Raw genomic sequence first — 23982 nt, 5'->3', positions numbered from 1 at the left:
GTTTTATTAAGTATTAGAGTTCTAAAAGACAAAAAATACAAAATAATATTCTATATTTCACATTTTTATTAGCTTCTTGCTGGCAGGCATTACATTTGGGAATAATATTGCACCAGGCATTAAAAAATATGAATTCTACCAGAGGGACATTTTGCATTCAGAGTCCAATATAAATATTTCTAATCATATTTCCATGGCTACAGATAGTATTTGGTTGCTTGATTTATATGCATAGAAAGAAACAGTTGTCATAACTGTAAGAAACTGTACTTATCAAGTACTTTTAAAGGGTGGGATTTGTTTTCCTAGAATATTATAATACTGTTTATTGATTTAGAAGCTAAATTAGTCTATGTGATAGCAGCTTTTTGCCATCTGCCTCTTAAATTCTGTTTGTTCTTGCTCCCAGTGGCATAGCATTAGATGGATTAGAAACCATTTAAACTGAGGTAATTTTAGCACTTTGAGTTGCATCAGAATTGTGTTAATGACACAAAATACCCTACTGTACTAATTCTTCGGACTCCCTCTTCCAAACAAATAAGGTGTCTTGACTGAACAGGCACATGCACATTTTTATTCTGGAAAGGACAAAAGGATAGAGCTGCTAGAGAATGAAACTTCTCCAGTCCTTAATGATAAACAATAAATATTCATATATATATATTAAAAAAAAAAAGCCCACATTGTTGCTTTAGCCAAAATCCAGACTCTCTTGGCTTTACTGTTCAATTAAGTCACTAATCACTGAAATGGCTCCTGTGGAGTCAGAATCAGTCATCTGTTTTCCGTGCCAGTCTACAAAAAGTCCAGTTGTGCTCTACTGTGTTTTCATTGGCACGCTCGCTCATATGATGAACTCTGGTATTCCTGATCGTGAAGCCTTGCTTTGTGATGTACTCCATAAGATGGACTCTGAGTGACACTTCCTGGTGGTAATCGCATGGCCCAAAAGTGAAGGAAACCTGGCAGTCCCTGGTGTCCATCATATGCTTATTCCACTTCGTGAAGTGGTTTGAAATGCCTTCCAGTAATGAATGAACTTTTGTTGTGATGGTGAGCTGCGTGATGATCACAGCCACCGGGTTGGAGTACTTGGACAGCTTGCGGGTGCTGGACAGCTCCACCACCTCCTCAAAGGTATCCACAGGATACAGAGGCTTGGGGTCATTCAGACACTGAATCAGCGGTTCAATCTGATAGAAGTCCGCTTCCTTCCGAAGTAGGTCAAACTCCTTGAAGTCCAGTGGCAAAGTTAGCTCTGAGGTCCTTAGGAAGTTAAGAACATAACGGAAAAGTGGTCCATCTCTGTCAATGAAGTAATTGCCCTGAGAGTCCCTGGCAGTGGGGAAGTCTCCCCTGAACATGGCCCCAAGCATTGAGTCAGGATATCTCGTTAGAGTTGTGAGGGATGTCGTGTACATGTGTCCACCCACATTTAGCGTGACTGGATCAGTCATCTACAAAGAGAGAAATCGCAGAGTTTATCAAGCCACGACAAGAAGGGTCACCAACACGCATGGCAAATATGAGAACTGGTGGCTCTGGAAGGAACCTCACTTCTCCCATTTGAAGTCTTTCAGCACTGTTTAAACCTGAACAAATCCAAGCCACCTAGCAACCTGGCACAACTAGACAGGACAACAACATTTAGAAAGCGCATTTCCAGAATGCTTTAGAAACCTTAACAGCAGAGCTGTCACAGAAGGCACTTCTGCACTTGAGGAACAAGTCTTTTTCATATTTTACAGATGAGGAAATGAAATCAGAGACATTTCCTGAAGAACAAGTTTATGTGAATGAGGTCCATCCGTGTTCCTCACTTTCAATATCTGTTGCTCCTTCAAGAACAACAGCACATGAGCTGAACAAGTCTTAAGACTTTTTCTTCCTCCGAAGAGGAAGACAGTACAAGTTTAGGTACAAGATGAAGAGCTCACAATCAAAATAATCCATGCACTAGTTAAAAGGAAATATTAAAACAAAAGAACTAAAACCTTCCAGCTTTTAATTCTCAGGAGAAGCATTTATTAGAAAATTAGCATGCTGCATAGAAGAGGGGGCAGATAACCAAGCCAGTGTGCATCAGCTTCCAGATAGTACATGAGGAAGCAAGAAGAAAGCAACATAAATCCCATCTGGCCACCAATCCTAACAATCAGGACCAAGGCCAGACAGAGGGGAAAAAAAAGCGACATATGCACGGCAGCAGAATGTTTAGAGAATGAGAAGAGGGGAAAATTAAGATGCATTTGTCTGGTGGGAGACAGGATTTAACAGAAAAATATTTTTTCCTTATAAATAAGACAACAATGTCCTTAACATTATATGCAAGAAGCACAAACTATTTTTAGTGTTTGTGTGTTAGGAAAATGGTTAAGCTCTTGCTGACTTTAGCTAGGATATATGAACACAAGCACTCCCCACAAATGGGGCAGGCAATGAAGCACTCTGGAGAACATAACAAGCTGTTACTACATGCACAACTCCTGTTCTCACATGGCTGAAACCCGGACTTACACAGGACAGACCAGCAAGGATTCTTACCTCAAGGTCTTGAAAGCTCAGTTGTGCTGCTCAGCACACACACATTTACATGGGATCACTTACCATATAGCCCCAGTCTCCATTATCCATCTGTTCCGGTGCTGAGCCGCAGTACTCCAAGTTGAACAGAAGGTTATTGAAAGGATACGCAGTTCACCTCCTATTAGCTCCCTGCAGGAAAAGGCACACAAAACAAAGAACAAAGCATGGCAGACTGTAAGCACCTACGAGAACAAGCAAAGGGAATGCTGTCTAATCAGAAGCAGGCTTTCTGCCAGGACAACATTAGCAGAAGAACCTATGAACGAGCCTCTCCCTGCATCTCCCTCCACACAACCCACAGCACTGCCCCCAGAGCACACAGGTGAGCACAGTGCTGGCTGTTCTGACCACCCCAGACTTGTTAAATAGCAGCGACGTGCCTTTGAGGATACCTTCTGCTTACAGACTACTTTTCACCAGGAAAACTGTGAGTACATTGAGAGACAGCTGTCCTTTTCACAATTAAAAAAGTTTATTTATTCCCCACTGAGGAAACATGCACAATCCATTAACATCAGTCAAACTTCCCGTGCTCGAGTTTCAAACTGTGCAGAAGAATAAATCAAGCACAAAAGTCAATGAACAGCAGGAAAAAGAATTCTCACCGAGGAGTTAATAATTCAGTAGTGGAGAACTACAATTGGTAACAAGAACATTAATCTACAAAGGAAGAGCACGAACAGATTTCACTGACACGTTTGCACTCTCAGAGGAGACCTCTTCAGGGATGAGCAAGAGGACGACAAACATTCTTCCAACAGTGCTCCAACAAAAGCAATGTGAGGAGCAGACCACGCTCCTACTTCCCAGAAGACACAGAACCACTGGCTTGCATAACAAGGGCACTGGCTCCACACAAGCCTGTGCCTCCACAAAGCCACAGCCTGGCTTATGCAACCCGAGTGGAAAAAAGCATGAGTGACCCCTGACACCTTCCAATGGTGCCCTGCTGCCCGTGTCCAATGATGCATGGATGAAGAAGGCAGCCATCAGCAAGCTTGTATTCCCTACCCAGAATCTGCATCTCTGTTACAACTGCTGCAAATTTAGGTCAGCCTGTTTTAAGTAGGGTGCAGCTTCACAGTTTTGTTTATTTTTACATCTTAAAGACAACACAGCTACTGCTCCCAGCCTCAGTACTAGCAAACTTCAATGCACGGTCACCCAGCTAACAGGAGCCAGAAGATTTAGCCAAGACCAAGTCCTGCTTTCTCAAACACCCAGCAGTTCACAGCTAATTCCCAGCCAAAAATAAAAAAAATAAAAGAAGAGTCTTCCTTCTCATTCCTAGCAAACAAGATTGGTATCATTCACCACAGAGCTACACAGCAGATCCTTTTCCAGGCTCTGCTCCCTGCCCAAAGCTGAAGCCAGGCCATGGGGGTCAGCTGCATGAACACAGCCTCAGTGGGACCTGAAATGTATTAAGAGAAGAAAACATAAAATTCCTGTATGAAAATTGTGAGGTCAGATGACAGAAGCCTAAGGAATTAAGATACAGAACTAGTCATACCAGGCTCTTACTTCCACAAATGAGGGATGCAGCATACCTGGAGAAAGCACATTAAAATCACACACCCCCTAACAGCAGATAAACCTGGAATGTGAGCTCTTTTGCCAACGTGTAATTATTTCTTTTAAAAGCTGACAGATCAAGAAGTGAAGTCCTTCAGGTTTTCTCTGTTTTGAATTGTCAGTCAAGTACAGCTCATCAACTTTTATCAATAGCTCAGACCCTTTCAATTCCAGTAGTTTTGTGGTTTTCCCTTCAAGGAATGGGTCCTTGCAGCTATCCCCATGCCCAAGTACAGCATGCAGGTGCACTAAAACCACTGGAGGGACAGCCTAGGTTTCTGACATGCAAGGAAAACAATCCCTGCAATTATTTCATCCTTGAAGATGAGATAATGTAGCTGGCCAGAAATTTCACCAGCAACCACAATAGAACAGATCCACAGATTTTTTTTTTTTTTATAAACAACTAGATCTTCACACTCAGAATATTTCAAAGATGGTCACATGTCCATCAGTTACTTAAACACATGGAATACTTTGTTATTCTGGCCAACATCTAAGCCCTCAGTACAGATTAATCTAGACATCCCCTCCCATGCCTGTTCAGGGGAAGAAACAGATTACATTGTCTGTCCATATGACAGCATGAACTCATCTTTGATTGCAGCACTGCTATGTAGCAGCACAGTGAATAATTTACGAGAGTAATTAGCTGAAACAAACCCAGCCCTCAAAGCAGAAGTGGCAGCAAGAAGTCTTACTGACCTTTGTGTAAGAGTCCAGACTCCTACACAGACCCAGCAAAGCTCGCAGTGCAGTGAGAGGCAGTGCACACAGACACTACGAGGCCATCCCAAAGCTCCACCTGCATGTGACAGCAGCTAGCTGCTGCTCCCCTTGCCAGCCTGGCTGCGCTGCATTTCCAGACAACTTCAAAGGCACAAACAGCTCTGTTCAGGTACAACGTGAGATAAGGACTAGCAAACCACATCATAACAAGGGTGGGGAAACAGGCCCTTCACCATCTGCTTTTTAATAATGCTCCAAATTCTTCCTGAATGGAAGTTGGTGACACAGGGGTGTCACTCCATCTGTACCCCAGGACAGACAGCTTCAAGCCAGCTCCAGTCCATGATGCACAATGTACGTCACCCAGGTACAGAACCTCACCAGCATAACTACTTGTGTCCAGGCAGAAAAGAACAGATGACACGCAGATGCATCCCAAGACAAACTGCCCTTAATGGCCATAAGAAATGCTCACCTAAAGCAATTTGCAGCCAGACCAACTGCTGATGCCATTTAAGCCAAACAGGGCATCATTCTCTGGTGAGAGCACAAGCACACTGACAGCATCACATCCAGTCCTACTTTCACCAAGCTTTTCCTGTCAGCAGGGAGAAAATCTACAGCATTAACACAGTTATCATAGCACAAGTACATCCGGAACTCGGAAGGAACAACGAGACAAGTACCTTCGAAGAAAAACACCAAAGTCATCATTTTGTAATAATTCACCAAATTGGATACCTGCATTTATAAAACACTTGCTCTTACTTAATATTTTATGACTCAGAGGATTACAAGGCTATTTACTAGCAACGTTACTGCAACAGGTAGTCCCATTACCTACAGCAGGGCTTCTCCCAGGTTGCTACTAACATGCAACCATTTTGCAAGCTAAAATTCAAGGAAAGAAAATGAGAGCCAGCTGAATGTTTGCACCTGTAGACAGACTCACACACATCCAGGACAGAGTCAGGGGACACCAGCAGCACTGCCAAATGTTTTCACTGATGGGATCGTGTACATCACACTTGGCCAAGGCCGAAGACTACACACACTGCACCTGGACAAAACCACATTGCTTGTACCATCCTATACAGTCATACCAAGGAGGCACAGAACCGCCCTGAGCAGTCACAAGTCAAAAGGCATGAACCACCAGATCTGCTCTGAATGTTTTTCAGCTACCTTTCTCAAAGTGAAGGATATAAACTGTTTACTGTCTACACAAAGTGTTTAACCCCAATAGGTACTGAAGACTTCAAGGTCAATACAAAGTTGACAGGATTTCTAATGAGGTAGTCTGGTATTTACACAGATAAATACCTGTGGTTCAAGCTATTCTTCCACTTATTGAGCTCACTTCCTCTGACATTTGGATCTCCAAGATGAGAAAATGAAACCCCTGCTCTCAGCAGCTACACTGTAAATGGGCAACCTCTCTAATTCTGAACCAGTCTTGAAATCTGAAGGCAAGTTTTTATTGTAAATCATTACCAGTGACTCACCTGAACTGACAGTAACTTAGCTAGTGTAATTAATGACTGTCCTCCACAGAACTGCAGAGCAAGGCAATAGTCTGCAGAGCAAACCCAAGGCCACACAGTGGTGAGCAACCCCAAGCAAAGAGCTGTGGTATGGAAACAAATGGTTACCAAAACTTCTGGTAATACTGCAGCTTGGCATTGCTAAAGGATGAATCCCTCACCTACACATGTCAAGTTTACAGTGATTAACACAGTTTATTAGAACACAACTTCTCCTTACTCTCACTGTTATTTTGGTTAATACTTCAGTTTTCACCTCAGGCATGAGAGCAAAATACAGCAGCCACTCAGCATTCTCACTCCTTTATGCCTAATTGCTTCACTCTGAATTCCAAACTCTGAAAGTTTCTTTCCCACACCTGAGGAGCTCTATGACATTCTACTTCGGGTCTGGGTTCTAAACTGTCCATCTGTCTGCCGGATGCTTGAAAATCCCACATCGCCATTTGACTCCTCCTGACGCAGGAGCCCACTGACTGCAACTACACCTGCTCTGCGCCTGCTGGCCCTGCACTGCTGGAGCCACCCAGACACTCTGCACAGTGCCAATAGTTGGGTTTGACCCACGTATCTTGTTCCATGGCACTAGCAGGTAGCTGTGTGCATGGAGAAACATCTTCAAGCAGTGCTGGATAAAAGCAGGCGTCAGGAGCATTCTGTGCATCCAACAGGGCTGGCACAGGAACCAAGCAAGATGGCAACAAAAATCCTCCCCTCGATGCCCAGGCCCACAGGAGGAGCTGGGAACAGCCGCCTTCCATCCCAGAGGAGCACACAGTAGGAAATCTCGCCCTGAGATCACAATGATTCAGCAAGGATGCTGGACACGACTACACTGTTCCACCCACTGCCCCCAAGTACCCAGCGCCCGGATACCGCCCCTGGCCCCAGCCCGACCCTCCTGCACCAGGGAGCAGCAGGAGCTGCCGTCCCCAGGGGCAGCACCCCGCCCCACACAGCCCGAGCTGAGGGCCGGGCCCCGCACCTGCCGCCCTCCCACAGAATCCCAAACCGAACCCGGGCAGCCCGCAGTCCCACAGGGGGCCCGGCCCCGCTTTCCCCCCGCCCAAGGCAGGCTGCGGCCGTTCGCAGCCCCGCGTTCTCCCCCAGAAGAGCAGCATGGCGCAGCCCGCCCCGAACTCACAGGCGCAGCTCCCGGCGCTGAGGCAGAGCCCGGCGAGGATGGGGAACGTCTGAACCGGGAGCAAAGCAGCCGCCGCGGGAGGGGAGGAGCGGGGGCGGGGTCTCACACCATCCCCTCCCCGTCTCCCCGCCCGCTCCAGTCGGGTGAGGGAGGGAAGCCGCCTCCTTTCACCTCAGGGCCGCCGGTAGACGGACCTAGCTCCGCCCTGCGCCTCCGCGCCGGGCCGCTGCGTCACCGAAGCGGAGAGATGGGGGCAGGGGGCGATGCGGGCGGCTCCGGCGGCAGGGGGCGAAGCCGCGGTGGGCGCGCACGAGCTCGGGCCATACACCCGCCCCTGAGCGCGGCTCGGCCCCGCACGAAGGGCTCGGCCGCCGCCACTACCACAGTGGGAGACCAGAAATGACGCATTAAAAGCGCGCTGGCTGCCGGCACGAATTCTCGCGAGAGTTCGGGGCGGGGCCGAGGAAGCGCCGGGGGCCGGGCCGCTGCCCGGCGCTAGAGGACACGGCCAAGATGGCGGCGGCGGGAGCGCTGCGGCTGCTGGTTCCGCGAGGCCGCCTCCTCCCGCCGCGCAGGGGCCTCCGCCTGTCCGCGCCCGCCGCCATCCAGGTAGCGGCCGGGAGTGGGGGGAGGAACGGGGGCGAGGGGTTCATCCCTGCGGGCGGGGCCGGTGCTCTGAGCGACGCCCGCCCCGCCCTGCCCGGCTGCCGCTGTCCCGCAGGTGACGGTGCGGGACGCGCTGAACCAGGCGCTGGACGAGGAGCTGGAGCGGGACGAGCGCGTGTTCCTGCTGGGCGAGGAGGTGGCCCAGTACGACGGTGCCTACAAGGTAAAGGGGCGGCCGCTGCCGGGCCAGGCCGGGGGCTTTGCGGGTCCTGACGCCGCTGTGCTCCGCAGATCTCCAGGGGGCTCTGGAAGAAGTACGGGGACAAGAGGATCATCGACACCCCCATCTCCGAGGTACGGCGCGGGGCTCACCGCGCGGGGCTGCCCGTGGGCTGTGCTCTGGTGCTCATGCTCTGTTTGCTCCTCTTCCAGATGGGCTTCACGGGAATCGCCGTTGGTGCTGCAATGGTCAGTACACCCTCCTTCCTTCTGAACTGAAATACAAAACGAACTGTTTTTACTTTAAAACATAATATGTGTGTGATCAACTTTGATAGGCGGGGTTGAGGCCGGTGTGTGAATTCATGACGTTCAACTTCTCCATGCAAGCGATCGACCAGGTTATCAACTCTGCTGCCAAGACCTGCTACATGTCTGCAGGAGCCATCCCCGTCCCCATTGTCTTCCGCGGCCCCAACGGTGCCTCAGCTGGAGTTGCTGCACAGCACTCGCAGTGCTTCGCTGCCTGGTACGGGCACTGCCCGGGACTGAAAGTTGTTAGTCCCTGGAGCTCTGAAGATGCTAAAGGGCTGCTGAAGGCGTCGATCCGGGACGATAATCCAGGTGAGCACAGTCAGATCACAGCAGTATTTAGCTCCCGTTCCTGCAGAATGTGCTTGCCATGTATAACAAAATAAAAAGATTATTCACCACTTAAGTTATCAGCACCAGTGCACCTTAACTGTTTTCCCCTTATGGTCACGTGACCTGCTAGCAGCAGACTAATGCTGTGCTGTTCCGACCTGCTTCCAGGTACCCATTTAGATGCTAGGTCTACAAGCTTTAAAAGATGTATTTATGAACCCATTGTAATGGCATTAAAAGGGATGGAGATGAGTCAGGAGAAGTTCCTGCAGATACAGTACAAAGGAATTCATTTTTAGAGATTGTGAAGCTTAGAGGATAAATTCAGAATCCCATTAACCAAATCAGGGCAACTTTCATCTTTCTTTTTCATGAGCACACACGCAAAACGAGACTTTTCTGCAGCAGGCATTTCTACAGAAACACTTCTTAGACACAACCTTTCCCTTGATCTACTTTTAGAGATGAGTACACAGGCTCAAATTTTACAGAAGCTTTTTAAGTCAGTTACCTTTGTCAGCACGGGCTTCTCAACTCATATTTTTCTCCTTTCTTTATTAGGTTATGTGCTTTTATTTTTTTCAAAGGAAAAATCATATGAAGGGCTTTAAATCTTGTGTAAAATTATATTGCTGTCATATACCTGATCATGTTTAAGATGAATTTGAGACAATATTTAAAGTAACTAAGTAGTGAAGTTGACTGATCATTAATTTTTTGTATTGCTTTCACAAATATTCTGCTGCAGTACTGTTAATCATAAGTACAAATTAATCCGAGTATGTTTTGTTCTAGTTGTGATGCTGGAAAATGAACTACTGTATGGTGTTCCCTTTGAGATGTCTGAACAGGCACAGTCAAAGGATTTTGTTGTTCCGATTGGAAAGGCCAAAATAGAAAGGGAAGGTAAGCTGAGAACTTATGCATCCTTACTTTACTGAGCTGCCTGCGGACTCTTAGCTATTCAGAATACTGCTCTCTTGGGCACAGGAACATATTTAAAGTGTTAAATGCTAAAATACTATTTCTCCTGTATTGTACTCAGTTGTTTTGTTCCCTATATCTCACTTAAAACTGTATCTTTCTGAAAGATTTTTCTTAATCTAGGGATGATGTAGGTGATGTGCAAGAAAATTCTCCTCACGTTACTATGCATTTTTAGTAAAAAATGCAGAAGAGATCATTATTAACAGGCTGAAAAGTTACAATTTACCACTGTATAACATGAGTACACGAAAGGGACAATTTGAAGAGTATTAAAAACGTTATTTAGATCTCTGAATTAAAAGATTGCTTGTCTTCACGTAGTCCTGCTGCCACCCTTCATGGGTGTAGAACCCTTAGCATTTCAAATAAATGTAAGGAACTTAAATTTGCAAGAGAATACTAATGCCACCTACAAAAGAGCCCAAGAAAAATGCTTGTGTGTGGGGGGGGGGGTTTGTTTTTTTTTTTTGTGGGGTTTTTTTCTGGACTTGTTTCTTTTTTAATACTCATTTCTGATCCAGGAACTCATGTTACATTAGTGGCACACTCTAGACCTGTTGGGCACTGTTTGGAAGCAGCTTCTGTCCTGGCCAAAGAAGGTGTTGAGTGTGAGGTGTGTGGAGTTTCTGTTGCTTTTCTCTCTCCCTGTACTAGGACGAAGGCAGAGAGGGTCACTTTGTTCAGGCTCTAAAATGTCAATTTATAACCTACAAGCTTTTATAAGTGCCCTAAACGTCAGCATACTTGTGTATCTGTGTTTGACCTTTTCATCACTAAGTCAGAACTACTGAAGATTTTCAGACTGATCTACCTGTGCAGTAAGTGGAACAATGATGGTATGTAGCAGCACAGTTATATATAGCAAGAATCATCAAGCATTTTTCAGAAGCCACCAAAAAAACATTCTGCACCATCTGTTAGGATAAAAAGTAATTTCACTGACTTTAAGTCTTACCATCAAAGTCAGAATAGATGAAAGTAATATAGGTAAAAGATGAAAGTAAAATAGGTAAAAGATACTGTGCCCAAGCAGCAGTAAGTGTCAGGATTGCATCACAGCAAAACTCACTCGGTGCCTTTTTTCAAGGTTATAAATCTGCGTACCATTAGACCAATGGATATTGAAACGGTGGAAGCCAGTGTTGCGAAGACAAACCATCTTGTAACTGTGGAAGGAGGTTGGCCACAGTTTGGAGTAGGATCTGAAATCTGCGCCAGGATCATGGAAGGTACTGACTTCTGCATTCTGCACACTCGTTTAAATCCTGATCACTTCCTGATAAAGCCAGATGACAGCAAACTTCACATTATTATTAAGCTCCACAGATACAAGTCCTGTATCTGTGGAGCTTAATAGCTGTCTTGCTCTAGAGATGTTCAAATGGTCGATCCAGGTGGTTTTGTTGTGTAATGCTTATCCCAGGAACCTGACTGAGAAGCAAGATGGTAACTTGTTTATCATCATGCACTACAGTTTGGACAACCAGGAACAGCTGTCTCTGGTACTCCAGGAAAAATGTAATTGGAGGCATGTTAAGAGTGAGAAACTGAATTGAGAGAAAACCAAATTGTGCAGCAACCTGACAACTGTTTTCTCTTTCAGGATCTGCCTTCAACTACTTGGATGCTCCAGCTGTGCGTGTCACAGGAGCAGATGTTCCTATGCCTTATGCAAAAATTCTAGAAGATAACTGCATACCTCAAGTGAAGGACATAATATTTGCAGTGAAGAAAACTTTGAATATCTAAGTTGTAAATATATGTTCTAAAGTCCAGCTTTAAAAAGTATTAATGGTGTAGGGCAACCCGTATGCATAAGTTTGTTGTATAGCTACATTAACTTTTGTACAGTTAAGTACAGCGATCTCCCAGAATATTTATATGGCTGCAATGGGATCTAATGGGGTTTCCCTCTAAGCCACTTCATTTAAGTAACCGTGTGGTAATGCTTGTCTGTTAAGTTAGCTTGTACTTCAGCAGTGCAGGGGGGTTAGGATCTCTCCATATGTTTTTAATTCAGAGGGAAGAAGTCTTCCATGTCTGCTTGTCATGTAATTATCAGAATAGCTGTGCTAAACTGACAGTGATGGTGGTTGAGAGCAGAACAGCAGTGGTAACGAGGGCCACCCTGAGTGTAGTCCGAGGATGCTGCACAGCTCTCCAGGAGCCTACATTTGCAAGGCTTACTGAAGTGATAAAAACCAGAGTTGAGTGAAGCCTTGCTTTTTAATTCAACACCTTAAGTGCAAATATCTGTATAAATGGCTTTGGAAGCCTGTAGCATGAGTTAAAGAGATGGCTCCTGTGCTTTCTTCAAAGAGTACTCTGATCATACAAGAAAGCTGCACAAGAGTTTAAGATCCTGATCTTCTTCAGTATTTGATGGGAAATAATACCTATTTATTCTTTACTAGCTCTCACATGCATTTTCTATGCCAGCTGTCATGTACAGTGATAAAAAAAAAACCAACCTGGTCAGATGTTTTGTTTTTATGTATGGTTTTGTGCCCTTTTTTTTGTTTGTTTGCTTGTTTTTTAAACTTGCCATGGAGGCTTAACAGTGGTATGCTCAAACTATAGTTCTTACAGGCAAAAATACCCAGTTCCTTTATTCAGACCTGGGTAAGGTAATAAACTATTTATTCAAAAGCAGTAGTTGGGTGTGTTTGAGGAGCTGGGCAACAGCTGAGCCAGCCTTTGCTGCAACCACGTACCTGGGTTAGCTAAGGAGATCTTCCTGACAGAGGCTTTGCTTTTTGTTCAGCAGCTTCTGTTACTGCCCTGGCAAAGACAGTCTGCCTGCAGAAGTTGGTGCAGCAGGGCTTGCTCTACAGCCACAAAGAGGCGCCTTTCCAACAAACTGTTTAAGAGCAGATACTTACCTCTCTGAAGTAGACACAAGGGCTCAGGTCCTACTTCAGTTACAGGACAGGAATACCTTTCAGGCTATTTCCTGGTATAGAAGTGCCACTAGAGTCGTAGAAGTCTGGCTTGCAGGCAGAATCCTAGCTGAATACATCCACCACCACGCTGCTGGAGGAACTCCATTAACGTTTTAATAGAAATGACTGAATATCACAGGTTACATGAAACTGTACAGACATTCTCTGCATAGTAACAAACACTGATGTACTTGAATTTAAAAAATGGATTATCTATAATCCTTTAAAGTGCAATTTGTTTAAGGTTTTAATCAAATCAAAAAAGGATCTTTCAATAAAGCTGTAAAATTAACTTGAAGTAACTTTCCATTTAACTAAATCATGAATAATCCCAGTGCCCTATTAACTCCCAGTTCAACTATTTCCTCATTAAAAACACTTTCTAAGAGTTGCAGGTCAGATGTCCATTTGAACAGGTTCGAGTCAGTATTTCCAGTCCATCAGCAAAAATGGTGGGAATAAGATCTAATTCTCCAGTTCCCTCACCTGTGCTGTATGTTTTACAGGTTGTGTTGTAGGTTGGCTTTGGATTATCTCAAAAATATGCTGATTTAATGCAACAAGTTAAATGAGTTACAGCTGGATGACTAGTGTTGAAAAAATGAGAGCAGGTTAAAACTGGATTCCTGAAATTTGAGGAAAAAAAAAGTGGGGAAGTAAAGGAACTAAAAAATGCATTAATTCACTTTGCTTGTGTTCATTCCTATCCTCAGAATTTTATTCAGCTATATAGAAGTTGCTGTACCTGAAACTGCAGCTAGAGAACAAAGTTCTTGAAACCAAATAAAGAATGGAGTACTTAGCATGGTGATGCAGTCCAGATGGGGTAGTGCTGCTACTTGAGTAAAGCTGAAATAGAGGTAAGAGGGAGCTACAGTCCAACCAGAGGGATCCTGGGCAGCACAGGAGGGGGAGGGGGAATTCCATCCCGGTGTAACCAGTAGCCTCAGCTGATCCTGGGAGCACTGTAGTCACACGTCTGTGTTTTCTTCAGAGTTCCTTTCTGAAAGTTTTGAATGGAGCTGAGTAAGGCTCCTCGGCTTGCACTGACAGCGGGCTGTGGGCTTGGCTGTGTTGGCACCTCTGTATTTGGAGGAGGAGCTGCTGGTGGCAGGGGTGGAGGTGGCGGTGCTGGGGGTACCGATGATGCTCCTGTTGATTGAGGAGAGAAGATGATGTTTGATTATGCCAAAGAAGTCCTGCCACAGAGCACTGCGGCCACACAGCTGGACCGTGTCAGTCCTGCACTAGGAAATCACTCCTTGAAAGCAAGTGGAGTGCGAAGAACAGAACAGGATGAAAAAATGCTGAAGTGATCAAATCTATCTGCAGGTGAGTCATGTCACCTGAGACACGTCTGAGGAGAAGCCTAAAAGGCATCAGTGCTCAGGGATGCAAAGTGAGTCAAATTTGATCTGGACTGGAAGTAAACTGTACCCTCTGTATTTATGTGATTAACATTACAGGTTTTACGAAGGACTCAGCTGTAATTGGTGGTGATTGATCAGGTTATGTATCACTTTCCAATGACTAACTGCAGATAGAGTTTTTCTGGAAATGTTTTACACTTCCACAGTACTGTCAGACTTTCTCCAACCATGGAGAAACAAGCAAACTGTTGTTTCACAGGTCAAAGGAATCACAATCCACCACTCACACCTCTCACCTTCTTCCTGCGCTCCGACCTTGCACTCTGGGCATTGCTTTTTACCCCAGCCACTTTGTCTCACTGTGTTTTAAGCTCCCTGCCCTGACAGCTTGCAGGGAGAGGGCTGGAAAGCCAGAAACCAGCTCTGTGTGCAGGCAGCTAACCCAGCACTGAGGTTCTGGAAGCTCAGGTCCAGGCAGGTGGCCTCATTTGACCCAAGCTACACATGCTGCACGTTACATCATCATTTCTACACACAGGATCAAAGATAGATGGCAGGAGTAAGAGCAAAGGCCAGAGGTGACCCCACGCTGTTCCACAAGACATCCACGTGAAAGGGCATTTGCAGCACACCCTCAGCTGTATGTGAATGATGGGCCTGTCTTCACTCTCATATTCTGGAACAAGGAGGGGCATAATGCTTATGATTTCATTTATTATTCAACAGTGAATTCTAATTCCATTGCCTAGATCATGAGTTAATGCAAAGCACAGCTAGGGAGACAAAATGGCAGCTGTAGTCCAACACTTCTTTGGTAGCTCTAACCTAGAGGAGGAATATACTGGCAAGTGGCAAGGACTAGGGTGCTTTTAGACCAAAGAGCAGAATAATGTAGGGCCAGCCAAGACACTATGATTAATGTGGAACTGCTTGCTATGAATTAAGAAAACACTAAAGGGAACTATGAGACATGGATTCAAGAAGTGTTAAAATTCTCATTGGCAGGAAAACCTTTTTCTGTGATGAGAAAACACAGAAACACATACTGGGTTCCTGTCTTCATTCTTCTCCCTTTCAGAAGTAACATTCAAGTCCTGGTAGACTAATGTTCAAGTTCTATTAGAAATGTCAGAGATCAACTGAAAAAACACATCTGGTTCACGTGGATCAGCTCCTCTCTTAAGTAATCAAAACATTACACAATGTTAGTATGAACTGAAATGACACACTGCCTATTGATGCCTTGGGATCATCTAACTTACCCAAACCCACGTTTTTGCACTAGCCAATGATTTCTGTTAGTTTGTAATCAGAAATTCTGAAAAACATCCCCTGAGTTAAGAGTCCCCTCTCCAATGTGTGTATGGACTGCCAGAAAAGCACAGCAAAGCAAAACAGACACTTTGCCACAGAAGAATAAGAACAGGAACAGTTAAAGTAACCACTTTGATGGGTTAAGCTGCATTGGATTTGGGATCAGATGAACTGCTGTCAAAGAGCCAAGGCCAGCTCATCACAACTCAGATGGCTTGAAAGAGATGTAAGAACTCCAGAGAACAAAGACAAGATTTTGGCTGGAAGAGCAAGGTGAAATTGAAGAGGTTATGCACATAGTTGTAGAAGACAATAGGGAATAATCATGACGAGAATGGCCAGGACTCCACACGGAATACAAACAGTAATATATTCACCAAAAGAAGGTACATATTTGACAGAAACGGAGGCAGAAAAGCCACTACATAAGTGCTATTCTTAGGCCAAGAATCTATGTGTTATCTTCCAATTTTGTCTGGTTATTTTACCATGGGGACATCAAGGACAGGGAGGCAGGGGGAGAGGCAGCCGTTCTGCCTGGATACTCATTAAGTTTTGTGATGCCTGCATCATTAAGCTGAAAACCGTACAAAATCTTACACCTGATCTCTGCCTTGAAATGTAAAACATGGGTTTTAAGATGGTATCTGACTAGCTATGTGCACTGCATATTGAACATGTTAATTAAGAGCACGATTCTGAAAGTCTGTCAAATCCATTCACTTCAGGCAGCCAACACCAATGTCCCCTCTTGACATGAGTGGTGCAAAGGAAATGTTAGTTCACACCAGTGGATTCACATGCAGCTACACCTGCAGGTTAAATTGACCAACTCAACAGTGAAATATTTTCCAGTATTTCCCTGGAAAATATTTCAGAGAAGTGCTCAATTATCACAAGACTTTTCCAATACGTATGTTGGAAGCAGTTGACCGCAAACACATTTACTCATTCACACAGTTATAAGAATAAAACACTCAAACAAGAACTTACCAAGGGTTTTTTTTTTACAGGGACATTTTTGTTAAGAGAGTGTGTTAAAAGGAATAGGAAGTAAATCAGATGCTGTAAACTTGATGCCTGAATTGAAACAAAAACTTAATTATGAATTTAAAGTGACAGTAACTGTGCAAATAGCATTAAAAACTTTGCTGGGAATGGGATGCAAACAAAGAAAATCATTTTAGTGATAGAGTTTTTAAAGATGCTGTATTTCATTAAAATAATTCGTTAAAGTGCTCAGATCTTTTTCTTCTATTCCCTCCCAATGTTAAGCAAGTTTAAGATTTGCATTAAACTTTCCCATCCAGAAACAGAGCATCTTTAAAGAGATAAATCAGCATTAGCTTACTTTTCCGAAAATTCACGTTCAAAATGATGCATGCTCTATTGAAGACAGCAGAGAAAGAGAGAGGACACAAGTTAATCATCCGGATCTCGTGTCAAAGTAAGAAAAACAGATAGTGTTAGCTGAAAAGTTAGCACCAAAAAAATCAATACCCTCTTATTCACAGAAACATACATGGGAATAGCAGTTGATTTTTTTTCCTATTTCATATACAATACTTGGATTGTGAATAATGAACTCCAACTGCCACACTGAAGGCATTATTATACTGGATGAACAAATAAAACACACATACTTTCAATTGCACATGCTGTAATTCAAGCTTCACAGGATTACAGTGCATTGAGAGATAGTTAGCGAGAAACGTGCAGGAAGATTAACCACAGAAGATGAAATCCATTCAGTTTATGGCACAGTTCCTGTCACATTAACACCTGCATTTACACTTAAGCTGCATGGATCAATCAGAGACACTCAACGCTAAAGCATTACCATTGTCTTACAGACAGGTGAGGAGCAGAAAAGATGCACCATATGGCTCTCTATGAAACGTAGTGAAGGACTCAGAACAACTGGCACAGAAAAGGACACCTGAAGTTAAGTATAACTCCTTTGGCTTATTCTTGCTGGGAAGTGCAGGACAGCAATACTGTTCAGAAAGGAGTTGGCCACATGGCACCCTCCAAACTTCTATAGGAGAGCTCGCTGGTATTTTATGGGCTTATTGGATTTAGAGATGTAGTGAAGCTTTAAATGCCCCACACCACAGCGTTCTGCATCCCTTCTGATCCTAGCCTCAAAGGAGCTGGTTCTCAATGAAGCAAAGATGGGGAAAAATAATTACATTAGACTCATTTGTCATGATTTAAGGAATGTATTTCAAAGATGGTATTCAGCCAAGTATCTGCAACACAGCCAGTCACAAACAAACACTCCAGTCAATGTGAAACACCCACGAGAGTCTATGCTTCTTCCCCATGGTGTGACAACCTGAAGCCTGTTTGCCTCCGGTCGGAGTCCCTGGTTCTGCACATACCCACACGCAACACTGACTGAGATGGAACAGGCCAAAACAAGGGCAAGGATGCCATGTTCCATATCAGCCTTCATTTTGGCATGGCATCATGACAGCAAGACTCTCTGATGTGCCATGAGAATAACACAAACCAGAAGGACAGACCGAAGGGTTCACTCTTGCTTTGGAGGTCATCTCACCACACTGATGCCCACAAGCAATTTTGGTCTAGAGGTAATAAACAATGAAACAGGAAGAAATAGAAGCTACAGCTGCATCAGCTGTCACAAATAATGTCTTACCACGGGGACAGTGATTCCTTCACTGAGTCATCAACAGTGCACTTGTATAGAATATATACAACATCACTGGTGATGTCACTTGCCTTCTCTTAGAGGTAATATCTGAAGTTTCTTCTATTAATTCTACTTACAAAAGCATTCCTGAAATGGTGACACTTCCCATTACGCCCAATAAAAGGCACCAATGCCATCAACCCACCAAAGCACTTCTGGATGTCAGTGCACATGGCAGTGCACACTTCCGGATGGCAGTGTGCCCCACGTCACACACGGGGCAGATCACTATGTCACCACAAGCACACTGCTGCAGGATGACCAACTCACTTTGACTGTGTGGTCTGAACTCGGAGCCAAGTTTCTGAGCCAAAGCTTCAGCCATTTTAAGCTGTTTGAGTCACATCCATATGTTAATCTGAACCTGAGCTTTTAATCGAGTTCCAATACACACTAAAGCTGAAACTCCACTTAAAAGCTGTTCTATATCAGAAAGGAAAAAAAAAGTTTTCTAAATATCTGCCTACTTTGAAGGTATGAGGATTTTCCTTTGCATTTTTCAGCTACTTTCTTCTCAAAGCTTACAGAACCTGAAATGAGCCATCCCATGGGAGTCAGTGCACCCAGAGAACAGAGCTGTTACCGTGCAACACAATAACAGCAATGATCTTATTTAGAGTAACTGGAAGAAGACAGTTCATGAAATACATGCTTCAGTGTACTCTCAACTTGAAGGAACAATTTGAATTTCAGCATAACATATTTAAATTACATCACACAGACTGTAGTGTCTTTTGAATGACCACCCACAACAAACGCAAATTTCATTTCATCACTTTAGTTAACAAGTTTTCTCTAAAGAAAGGTTCTGCGGGCAGGAATCATCCAACACAAGTCATCACAACAACACTACAGAAAGCTTCCCTTCTAGATAAATATTCCACTAACATCTTTTGCTGTTAATGTTTGCTAGTGCACTTCTTCTAGGCTTTCAGACTGGAGCATGTCCATTATAGCTCAATACTCATATTTGCAATCCAACTTTTCACAAGTGTTTCTGTTTCTGGCAATGCCCACTCAAGCAGATTTCTCTACCACATCCCACCACTTGTCCTAAACATTAGCAAAACTGTTTGCATAGCTACCTAGCAAATTGGAAGTGGGATCTGGTCAAAACTAGAGAGATTATTTTTAACACAAACCAGTTTCTGACTTGTTTCTCTGCATAAGCAGCTCCACTCAAGACACCAACAGGCTATAGCAGAATAGAGGGGATTTATGTAGCCTAAACCATTCAATTTGTCATAGCCCAAAACTTCCAAAATCAGGTCACAGCAGTACAGATGTAAATAGACAATACCAAGGGATTGACAGACATTTCACAGCCCACAGGCCATTAACATCAGAACAAACATATACTGCAACATGAAGCTCACAAAATGTCTGGAAGACAGCAATCTCAGAAGGACTGGAGTAAAACCAGAAATTCTGAAGCAAACACTTAAACTCTAGAGGTAAATCATACCAGGTGCAGGAAAGATAATAAACAAAAAGGAACTGAATTAAGAGGTCCTCTATAGCTGTCGAAAGAGAGCAAATGCCCACACTGAAGCTGATACAAGATAAATATAATCTCTGTGTTCCATCCTTTAAGGCCATCACCCCTTAATCATCTTAGGGAACAATATAGTTTCTGTGGTTAAACACAGAGGGTAAAACAAAAAAGACACACAAATTGAAAACAAACATCATAATGACTCTTGAGCTTACCTGCTGTAGAGGGCGGAGTGGGGGAAGATGGAGATGTTAATGGGGAACTCGCCCCAGAGCCTGCTAAATAAAACAACAGTCTAGTAACTAAAGCTGCAAAGCTCAACACAATCAGACAACACAGATTGTTGAAAACAGGCCAACTTTATTGACTGAAGACTCAATCCTGCTCCCGACGAAAACTTGGGAAAGATTCCTATTCACATGAACAGTGTCACCCAGACCCAATCTGAACAGAAAACCTTTACAGTACATAGTATCAGAGGAGGTCCAAACACATAAGAAGCACAGTCAACAGTACTCCTCAATGGGAAACACTTCTTTTCTGTTGCTTAGGCTGTTGGATTTCAGGGTCCAAATTCTGTTTTCCTTAAGAGTTGTGCCACTGCATGGATGGCACCCCATTCCTCCTTCTAAGAGATGATTTTTAGTCAGTTTCTGTACCCACAAGTTATTCTGATACCTAACTATTCCACAACTGCTGCTTTTGGACACATTTTAGCCATACAAGATAACTTGGTTGAACAGTTCAGTAGTACAGGCCATTCCTGTTAACTACGTGAAGACCTGTCAAATGCTCTGTTGTTTTAGAAACTGACAGTGAAGAGGCAATTTAAGAGATATTTATTTTCACTCCTCTTAATACCTTATTATGGAATACAGATCACCACAGAGTTTCTCTCTGAGGGCAGCATTAGCAAATGCTGCAAATAATAATCAGTGCTATTATTACACCAGTCAAATGTCAAATTAATTGAGTGATTTCTCTTTCTTTTTCTTCTTTTGAGGAACACAGAAGAGAGGGCACATTACTTTGTATCAGGTAGATGAAAATTTAGCACTGGTGGCACCTCAAAGCCATCAATTTATCTATTATTAAACACCACAAACACTACTATTAGCATCTGATAGTTCAACATTATGGTGGTAACTGATTGTTACCCTGGATCTTTTAAGCCACCAAATTATAGCAACAATGAAAACATTGACACAGCTGTGTAGAAGCAAGCTCTTCTCTCTGTAGTTACCTGAGTTATTTGAGTTGCTGTATTTTGCTGAGTGTTCTTCCGCACTTTCATAGGCAGAGCGTTTTGACTTCTTTAAACAAAGAAGAAACAGAAGGTGGGAATGAATAACCCCTATCATGCAGAAAATTGAGTTGACTCAGAGAATTTTGAGCAGCCACCTGCTGCATCACACAAGGTTTATCAATGCCCAACATCTAACGTGTGGCAGGGAAAGGGTGAGAAACAGATACAGTGCTGCAGAAAAAAAAAAAGGCTCGAAGACCTTCACTGAGCAGCAGGCATTGATTAGCCTGTTTTCATTAAGCAACCTCAAATGGTTAAACACTCAGCTGTCATTAAGTATTATCACTTAGCTACAAATCAGGAAGAACATCACAGGACCAAACACAGCAGTACACCTGTGGATGTTCATGCTACATATTCAATCATTTTCCGTGTGAGAAACCTATTTAAAGATTGTTTACCTTTCTTGCTAAGATCTTCCTCTTCTTTTTTTCTTCTTCAGAGCCGTGATGAGACTGAGCTCTTGTCAGTCTTCTGTGCTGGTGAATCTTCAAAATTAAGGGGAAAAAAAAGAAAAAAGTCATGTTAAGATCCCATATGTTCTCAAACAAAGCGTATGTTTGGGGTGCAAGAAAAAAGAACTGTAGTCACCACGCATGTGTAATTTTTGTTTTTAATTTTTAATTCTTATCTTCACAGTTGCTTATAGAGTACAGAGCCTCACAGTGCAATTAAGATGATCCTTTAATTTAAGAGTCCCTGTGAAGCTGCACCACTCAAGAGAGTGTAATTCCATGCATTCAACAGCTGTTCTACAGCCGCTCAATGCCATATTTTTGAGAAAGCAGATCTGTTGATGAAAACCTGTGTTATTCAGAAACCCTTCGAGTGAATAAGAGATCATTTTCTACATTTAAGAGATAGGAGGAAACAGAATGTCTCTAGGAAAGACAGTAAAAGAATGCAGAAGTTACCAATTTCTGTTCTTCTGTTAATCTTTTTTCTATGCATTCCTTGGACATTTTCAGTGCTTCTTTTAGCTTTGTAGGAATCTAATAAAGAACAGAGAAAAAAAAATCAAATAACAGAATGTGATAAAGGACAAAACACCTTCACTGTTGAAAACTCACCATTCATCTGACTATGCCATGCATCTAAAGATCCGATTTCTGACACTATTCCCTTAGTGGAGGAATAAAAGGACTGTAGATGCAAGTTATCCACTCCAAACCAAGCGAATGATCCAACAACTTGGACAAAAAAGCAGGGAATAATGCAAGGGATACCAAGGACAGCTAACTGCTTCAATATTCTGTTCACATCCTCTTAGTACCATAAGTCTGACAACCACAAGGCACTAAGCACATCTGTTTGAAGTGGACTGGGACAGCTCCCCCCCAGCGAGAGCAGAATGTGGCTCTCTGGAAGTCCCAGCTCTGAAGCTGGCTACACAGTGCCAATGGTCTCACTGAAAAAAATGAGCTCCCACAGGGCTTAGTGGTTCACTTCTTGTCTCTGCAAGGTATGCAGTTTACCTGCAATCCTGAGAAGAGTACTGTGATTGGAGTTGTGCGAATTAGCTCCACCAACTACATTTAAATGGGTCACTCATGGGTCACACCATGCTCCATTTCTAAGTGTTGATATAATGCTCTTGGGTATTATTCAGCAAAGAAATAGAAATACTGATGGGAATCACCATAAAGTCAAGTAAAGCCAGCTGTCATCAACCGTTTATCAGTTAATGCATAACTACCCACAAGTATCAGCAAATCAATGTTCAACTCTACCTTAAACTGTGGTTTCTCAGAGTTTGTTAGCAGGACATCACTGAATAATCTGCAAGTGGATGAAAAGAAGGGGAAAAAAAAAGGAAAGGAACATTATTTCTAAAAGACAGGCAGAAGCACAGAGAGAACACTGCTGATACTGCTCATCTAACTCTCTCTTTCCTTTTTCCCTTCTCTGTTCTCGTACCTATCTCACTATTTGTTTTTATGAACTGCTTTTTATTTTCCAAGCCCCGCTTTAAAATTAGTAGCACCCAACCCTCAGAGCATAGCCACTACTGACAGCAGAGCTAGCAAGACTCGGGGCACTATTTAGAAAACAGAAAGAATGCCTCTAATTATCAACAGCAGTGTAGGACTTCCCCCAGACAAGTGCTTTTTCCTTAAAGCTACATACATTCTTTAATGAAAAAAAGATTGCTAGGGACTATGCAGCTATGCTAAGAGTTTTACTCTCCCTTCTATGACATCAGCAAGAACATAAGGGATTAATATGTTTCCATCCAAAACAAGGACACTAGAGGGCAATGTTAGTTTGAAAATAAATTAGTCCATTTCCAGGTACTTTGTTCTGGAGAATGTGCTAGAAAACTGCCCTAGAAAATAATCACAAGTCAAGCTCCACGTTATGTAAGTCATAGATTTCTGTTGCTGTTCACTACAGAAAATTATAACGGGTCCATATTAGGGGGAACAAATTCAAATCTAGAATCAAGTTTCTCAGAATCATAGAATCACATACTAGATAATCCTGTCCAACTGTGCACCCATTACCATTATTACCACAAGTGTATAAGATCAGTATTCCAAAAATAATTTTGAAATAAATCAAAACTAGAGGAAAAAAAGGCTCACCCTTGTTTATAGAGCAATTTTCTGATCCTTTCTGATTACATATCCTTGCAAAGTTAAGTAAACTCATAGTTCATACAGAACAGCTTAATAAATGTTTTAATTACACTGCTTGCATTGCACAACACGATGAACATTTCTATGAAGAGTATGTGTATGAAAGAAATGTCACACAACATCCTACATATCACATACAGTTGGGCATGGACTGTTGGT

General features: G+C 43.3%; 3 protein-coding genes across 8 annotated transcripts in view; 1 reads left to right on the top strand and 2 right to left on the bottom strand.

Moving 5' to 3' along the window:
- Positions 1-48: 48 nt before the first annotated feature.
- Positions 49-7837, bottom strand: KCTD6 (potassium channel tetramerization domain containing 6). The gene is made up of 3 exons (XM_065749882.1): positions 7582-7837; positions 2611-2718; positions 49-1460 (listed from the first exon to the last, which is right to left on the bottom strand). The coding sequence occupies exons 2-3, from the start codon at positions 2635-2637 to the stop codon at positions 774-776; spliced, it is 714 nt and encodes a 237-aa protein (XP_065605954.1). The 5' UTR covers positions 2638-2718; positions 7582-7837; the 3' UTR covers positions 49-773.
- Positions 7838-8076: 239 nt separating this feature from the next.
- PDHB (pyruvate dehydrogenase E1 subunit beta) lies at positions 8077-13278 on the top strand. The gene is made up of 9 exons (XM_065749878.1): positions 8077-8190; positions 8303-8410; positions 8479-8541; positions 8620-8655; positions 8745-9030; positions 9847-9957; positions 10560-10651; positions 11126-11267; positions 11642-13278. Exons 1-9 carry the CDS (start codon positions 8095-8097, stop codon positions 11785-11787), a joined length of 1080 nt encoding a protein of 359 aa, XP_065605950.1. The 5' UTR covers positions 8077-8094; the 3' UTR covers positions 11788-13278.
- Positions 13279-13864: 586 nt separating this feature from the next.
- PXK (PX domain containing serine/threonine kinase like) overlaps positions 13865-23982 on the bottom strand; it is a 30974-nt gene continuing 20856 nt past the window's right edge. For 2 of the 6 annotated variants that reach the window (XM_065749866.1, XM_065749871.1), the window contains 6 exons: positions 22915-22963; positions 22099-22176; positions 21586-21672; positions 21122-21191; positions 20094-20156; positions 13865-14132 (listed from right to left, as the gene is read on the bottom strand). In XM_065749866.1, the coding sequence (XP_065605938.1) occupies positions 13927-14132; positions 20094-20156; positions 21122-21191; positions 21586-21672; positions 22099-22176; positions 22915-22963 (553 nt within the window). In that variant the 3' untranslated portion in view covers positions 13865-13926. Of the gene's footprint in view, positions 14135-16661; positions 16745-20093; positions 20157-20223; positions 20507-21121; positions 21192-21585; positions 21673-22098; positions 22177-22914; positions 22964-23982 lie in introns of those variants that run through there. The other 4 variants (XM_065749870.1, XM_065749869.1, XM_065749867.1 and 1 more) reach the window with 4 other exon arrangements.

The sequence above is a fragment of the Cyrtonyx montezumae genome, unplaced genomic scaffold (assembly GCF_038088225.1).
Source record: "Cyrtonyx montezumae isolate F1298 unplaced genomic scaffold, pur_monq_1.0 scaffold_6, whole genome shotgun sequence".
In the NCBI taxonomy this organism is placed as follows: Eukaryota; Metazoa; Chordata; class Aves; order Galliformes; family Odontophoridae; genus Cyrtonyx; species Cyrtonyx montezumae.
This window is presented reverse-complemented; position numbering and strand designations above follow the sequence as displayed.